At 40.0% G+C, this 6,334-nt stretch overlaps 1 protein-coding gene across 1 annotated transcript in view; it reads right to left on the bottom strand.

Moving 5' to 3' along the window:
- The window catches only part of KIAA1143 (KIAA1143 ortholog), an 8,485-nt gene extending 2,528 nt beyond the window's left edge, over positions 1-5,957 (bottom strand). The window contains exons 1-2 of the mRNA XM_009895024.1: positions 5,934-5,957; positions 4,707-4,866 (exon numbers count right to left, since the gene is read on the bottom strand). Of these exons, the coding sequence (XP_009893326.1) occupies positions 4,707-4,866; positions 5,934-5,957 (184 nt within the window). The remainder of the gene's footprint in view (positions 1-4,706; positions 4,867-5,933) is intronic.
- Positions 5,958-6,334: the final 377 nt, after the last annotated feature.

The raw sequence follows: 6,334 nt of genomic DNA, 5'->3' as shown, positions 1-6,334 counted from the left end.
AAGCTATGATGAGCTGGCAGAGCTTGACAAAGAATGTAGCAGGTGAAGAAACAGAGGTGGCCCAGCCTTACTGGTGGAAAGAGGGAGAACAGACAGACTATGCTTTTTGAAAGAATTTGATGTAGCAGCTCAAGAAATTTGTGTTGATTTGTTAAGACTGTCTTTTCCAGCTGGTAAAAACTTCACCTCCCCCTTTCTAATTTTACTAGACTCTTACTCAGCTGTCTTTTTTGATTTTATCCACGACCTCCAAAAACCGACTTGTATTAAGCAATGCGAAGAAGAGACTGAAGAAACAATCTCAGTGCTCGTAGTTTTTAATAGAGCCCTGGTAAAAGACTATAACAGTATTACAAATTATGGAAAGCACGATTTCTGATAAACACACTGAAACACACAAAGTAAAATACAACCAACATAAAAGCATTACAGGAAAAATAATAAAATCCACTTCCGATAAGAGAGTCAAAAAACTACAGTAGCAGTTCAAATTCTGACAGTTCTTAGTCATTGCTGCTTTTACCTGGATCACAAATCTTTACACTGGTTGACTAAGAGGGGCACAATCAGACGTTGAGCTGAAAACTCACTTCACAAGTGACATTAAGAAGCCACACATTCAGAATTTTTTTTTCTTCTCTTTTAATTGCATGTTATATATTACAAGAGAAGTAGAAATGAGGGTCTGAAAAAGAAATGCTGCTCTTCAGTTTACTGTATTTTTTATTCAGTAGTCACTTCTGTAGTTAGCAGCACCATTTTTCAGCGGTTTCTGTCTGCATGGGTCAATGAGGCAACAACAGGAAACGCCATTAAACTGGCAGGAACAACAGGAGGAGCAGCACAAACAGTATTTCAAGATATATGTCTACTCAATGATAACAGCTGGAAAAAAATAATAACCTGGCAAACTTCTTAATGGTTTCTAAGGCTAGAAGTTCAGGTCAGCTGTTTCAGATGCTCCTTCTAGTGCTTTCTGGCCACCCATCTCTATGCGTGCCTTTGGAAGCATTTACTACAGGAATTCTGCACACTGGTATCATGAAAAAGTCCAGACACGCTCAGATATTCAGTCTCAATCATTTATGAGGACACTTGGGAAAGTTTTTGTTACTTAAATTTTTTTTTTTGATGAAGAGAAGCATAAACTCTGTGATACATATCTGATATAACAACCGCTCGAGCTAAGGAAAGAGCTCTGATAGCCAAGACAGCATGGACTGTATTCTCCTTACCTCGCCCCTCTCTTGTCGTCCCCCAAGCCCAGAATATGGAATGAGACAATAATAATATTAAAAGACTTTGAATAAGTAAGGACACCTTCTGCCAAATTTGGTCATCTGCATGTATCAGAGTGTCCCAGAGGCCAGGTGAACTAGAAAAGCAGTAGAAAAATCAATTCCATAGACCATAATGTATGCTGGGATAAAGGATCTTCTAGTAATTGCCATCTTTTCTTTTGTGCAAATTGAATTTCTCAAACGACCATTTTTCTTTGTCTCTGAGCCAACAGTAACGATTTATAAAATGCTGCATAAAAATATTAAGCAAAATGACTGTTGATAAACAAATGACTTATGTTTAAAAAGCCTCTAAGTCAGTCCTCCATGGAGAAAAATAATTCAATATGGAAGGGTGTTTTCTCATATCAGAAGGGTTCAGTCCTAAATAAAAAAGTTCTCTGGGACTATACCTGCAAAAGCCAACGTACAAGCTTCACTAAATTTTGTTCTGCCTTAGGAGGCAACTAAGTGCAGCTAGGACTTTAATCAGCTGTTTTTGCCAAATTAATGCAAAAATGTTACTCAAGTGTTTCTGCAGAAGAAAGTGCAAGTCACAGGAACTGCTGGTGCCTGAAATAAAAGAAGCGTAGCCATGTCAAACTGGTTATAGAAGAAAATGAAGGAGAAAGGATGTAAATGAGATATGAAAAACCTAGAATAATATCCCAAACCAAAGCCTGAAGACAAGAACCTTCAAATGAAGACAATCACTACATATATAAAAGAGGAGAGGGCAGAACCTCAAAACAGAGTACTTTCCATGTTTTGAAAAACTAACAGTTTCTGTTCACAACGGAGAGTTACCAGCACGTTACTTATGATCTATCAAAGTGCCTCGGCATTGATGCATGGTGGAAAGGAATATTATCAGTTGGAAAATTTACTTCCCTGCTACATTTTCAGCTTCACAATTTCACGAATGATCTGATTTGGGGCTATATATTATGCTCTAGTACCCATTAAATTAATTTACTTTCAACTCTGGGATAAAAATCAAAGCAACAAGAAATGCAATCAAATCATGCAGCATAAAACTTTCTTTGTACTTCCAATTTTCAGAACTGACAATTATTAAAAAAAAAAAGAAATTAACACATTACTCAAAACTCTCTTTATTAAACTGGAAGTAACCAGCTGTCTGAATACCTGCCTCTGACCAGAAATCAGAATTTAAATCTAGAGGTCAGACTGACAGTACAAAGATGGACAAAGACTCAAAAAAGCCTTCAGCAAGCTGTAGCACAGTTACCCACGTCTTCATTAAAAATTTCACAGCAGGTCTTCTCCATAGCAGAGGAACGTAGTAGCACTTACCCTGTTTATTCCCATAAGCCAAAAAAAGGAAAAGAAGGCCAAGACCTTATATTAACAGCAAAGACAGATGAACAAATAGTAACACAATAACGTAGAACAGAGGGCAACAGTCCCCAGAGCACAGCAATTCAACGCTCCTGCTACCTGCTCCTGTGGGGTTTTTTCCTCCAAATGCAAGTTATTACTGAAGGGACGAAGGGATAATAAGCAGAGGTGCCAAAGTCATACACGGAGTCAGTATTACCGTCCTCACTACACACAATTACGTCTTAGGACTGTCTTTTTCCACCAAAAAAGTTCAGTTACTGTATTAAAATACACTTCCTTTTCATACCGTGTATTCAACTTGGTAGCTCTTTTGGACTTTTTTCACAGCATGGACTCCACCTCAATAGAGTCTCATGGACAACTCCTTTTGGCCCAGCCTTACAAAATAATTTTTCCTCCTACTGTGATCATTCAAAATTCAAGTTGCTTATATGAAAAAGAAACCAATCTTAGAAAGAATCATGCCATTTCTTTCCAACAGGTTGAAATTTATCCCAATACTAGAAGAGTGATCCCACTTTTGAAAAGAAATCATGTGACAACTTTACAAACTGCAACAGCAAGGACATGCACTACAGTTCAATTATAAGAGACCAGTAAGTAAGCCTGAAGTTGAACACATTTTCCCAGAGGAGTTCACATTATATCAACACAGCCATCTAGCACAGTCCACTAGCTGGTTACACCTTGCATACACATATCTACCTGCAGAAACAAATCAGATGTAGCTTTATTTATTTTCAAGCTAACCTACGTTGCTTTTCAAAAATGTAAGATTCTCAATGTATTTTCTCCTAGTACTGCTACTTGACTTCTTCATTTATATAATTTTGATTTTAACACATACTTCTACATAGGGACAGCACAAATGTAAATTTTCAAATCCAAATGGCAGAAAAAGACAGAACCTTAGGATGTCGTATTGATAACCGTGTGCTATCCTCTCAGTCTGCTCTAAACTCAATTTACAACTTTTGTAAATAGCCACAATAGCTACCCGAGGAAAAGGTCCACAGCTTCTATGAATCACCTTTCTATCCGATACTTGTGAGGTTCCAGTCCTATATTCTTAATTGTGAAGACATTTCCACTAGAGACAGCAATATCTACCTTTAATCTGTCATGTCTTCTGTCACAAAAAAAAAAAAAAAAAAAAGCTACATTTCATCACACCCTGTATGATAATGGAAGGTTTTGGACTCTCAAAGCATTTATGTCAACCATATGTGAATGACGAATACTGACAAAAATTCTTAACGTAACTGTATTCATCAGCTATAGTTTCACATCTTTATTGTCTAACTGCAGCAACCTCTCCCACACCATTTCCACCTTTCCATTCTTGAAAAGCCTGTTAAGTAACTTAGATAAAGCTTTCTAATTCTTCATAGCAGGGAAACGTTTTTTTCTATACCTTGCTATTCATTGGCACTATTGTATCTTCTATTATTTTCACTGAATCCATTTAGTTTTGCTTAATATATTTGCAAGTCACAACACATACTGGGATGATTTTAAGCAAGTAATAACACGGACCAGTCAGTTAAGCGAACACATTAGTGAGCTTACACACCTGCCATACTTTCTACTGAAGCACTAACCTGAGTTTCCTCCTTCTGCCCAGCCACTCTCTTTCATGAACTCCTATGATTACCTTTAAGACACCCACTCCACTGTCAGATTTGACTGAACTAATTAATGAGTTCAAAAATTATCACAGGTGATGTCAAAAGACTGTGTACTAGGACAATGAGGACAATAACACACCAAAACAAAACACAAAAAAAGACAAAAAAAAAAAAAAGATTTAAGGTGGTATTTGGATGTAGGATTATGCACAATCAAGAAGCAAAGAACTGCAACACTATAAAAAGCCAGACAGCTTGGATATGTACTCAACGACTTCAGATTAGGAATCACAGGTCCAAATCATTTAGCTGAAAAATTCAAAACTAATCAAAGGTAGCATTAAATGTTAGAAAACTGAGCAAATATGAGGCTCCCTTTTATGTTATCTCTCTTTGGCTATACAAAGCAAGAAACTAGAAGTTTGAAATTCACCTGATTCATTTGACTTTAAGGCCTCTTTGATTTGCTGTTTAATCTTCATTGCTTCTTCGGCAGTCAAGTCCCCTTTTTTCAGTGTTACCACTTGAGGCTGCTCATCTTCCTTGTCACTGCCATTCTCACTATCATCATCTGCAAGTGGAAGCTGCTCTCTCTAGACAGGAGAGAAATAAAAGCAACTCTGATTACCACATTAAATCACAATGGCTAAGGGTGGACTAGTATTTCACATTTGCAGTAAGGCTAGCGAGGAAACCTGGCACAGCCATCAATGCCGAGCCCTTCCAACACACTTTGTCCAACAGGCACTCCAATTCTATCACTGAGACATAGCATCCCCCAGAAAAAAAACAGTATGGGCTCTTTCAATTAAAGACAAAAACAGTAGGAACTTGGGAGGTAAGAAATTAATTCCTTTTGTTCGTTGTCTTTACTCTACAGGCACTGCCTGCCATGCAACACTAAGAAAATCTTAAATGCATGGGTCTGAATTTGAATCCTTGATGCTGTACTCAAAACAGTGCAAACAGAAAGGAAGTTCATGGTGGCTTTATTATTAAAGATATCTAACCTAATCATTGCAAGCAGTATTGACACAAGACCATGCTCCTGTTTCCATCCTCTCAAACACGCAAAAGCACACTGGAAACATAGAAAAAAAATAAAGCCCTCAGAAAAGGCTGCCTTCCTGGCCATCACATCAGAATTTGTGTCTGCTGACCTAAGTTCATAGAATGGTTTAGGTTGGAAGGGACCCTGAAGATCATCTAGTTCCAGCCCCCCTGCCATGGGCAGGGACAACTCCCACTAGACCCATCCAGCCTGGCCTGGAACACCTCCAGGGATGGGGCCTCCACAGCTTCTCAGGGCAATTTGTTCCAGTGCCTCACCACCCTCAGAGTGAAAACTTTCTTCCTGATGTCTCATCTAAAACTACCTTCTTCCAGTTTGAAGCAATTCCCCCTTGTCCTCTCACTACATGCCCTTGTAAAAAGTCCCTCTCCAGCATTCTCGTAGGCGCCCTTCAGATACTGGAAGGCTGCTATAAGGTCTCCCTGCAATCTTTTCTTCTCCAGGCTGAAGTTAAGATGATGTTAACCCCTTTCCATTTTTTTTTTTTTTTATTCCTGCCTGGGCTTTATAAGGTCAGTTGAAGTTCGGACACCATCACTGCTTCCCCTGTTACTCCCACAGACGCCTTGGGCGCTGACAGTCCCGCACTGGCTGCTCTGCAAAGGGCACCATGATCACCACAGCTGCAGTTTTTAAAAACAGCAATGGGGAAGGGCACTGGATTTTTGTCGTTCTTGTTGTCGTTTTGACTCCCCAACACAGAAGCCAAAACAAGTTACAAAGACAGCTTCAGTTAATTTTAAGCGGGTAACTATTGTTACGCCTCACCAGAGAGGGGTAAAGCCTGGAAGCACCGCTTCCCCACCGCCTGCGAGGGAGGCTCTCCCTCTTCAGGCCCGGGGCAAGGGGGGCTTCGTAGCGGAGCGGGGGGAACCCGTGGAGCCGGCGCTGCCCTTTCCCACCCCCGGCGAGGGGCCGGAGGCGGCGGTAGGAAGGAGGGAAGCAGAGCCGCGACACAAGCCCACGGGAAGGGAGGGCCGCCCTGCCCC

This window comes from Charadrius vociferus, unplaced genomic scaffold, assembly GCF_000708025.1.
Source record: "Charadrius vociferus isolate BGI_N301 unplaced genomic scaffold, ASM70802v2 scaffold51, whole genome shotgun sequence".
In the NCBI taxonomy this organism is placed as follows: domain Eukaryota; kingdom Metazoa; phylum Chordata; class Aves; order Charadriiformes; family Charadriidae; genus Charadrius; species Charadrius vociferus.
Note: the sequence above shows the minus strand (reverse complement) of the source record. Positions and strands in the feature narration are given on the sequence as shown.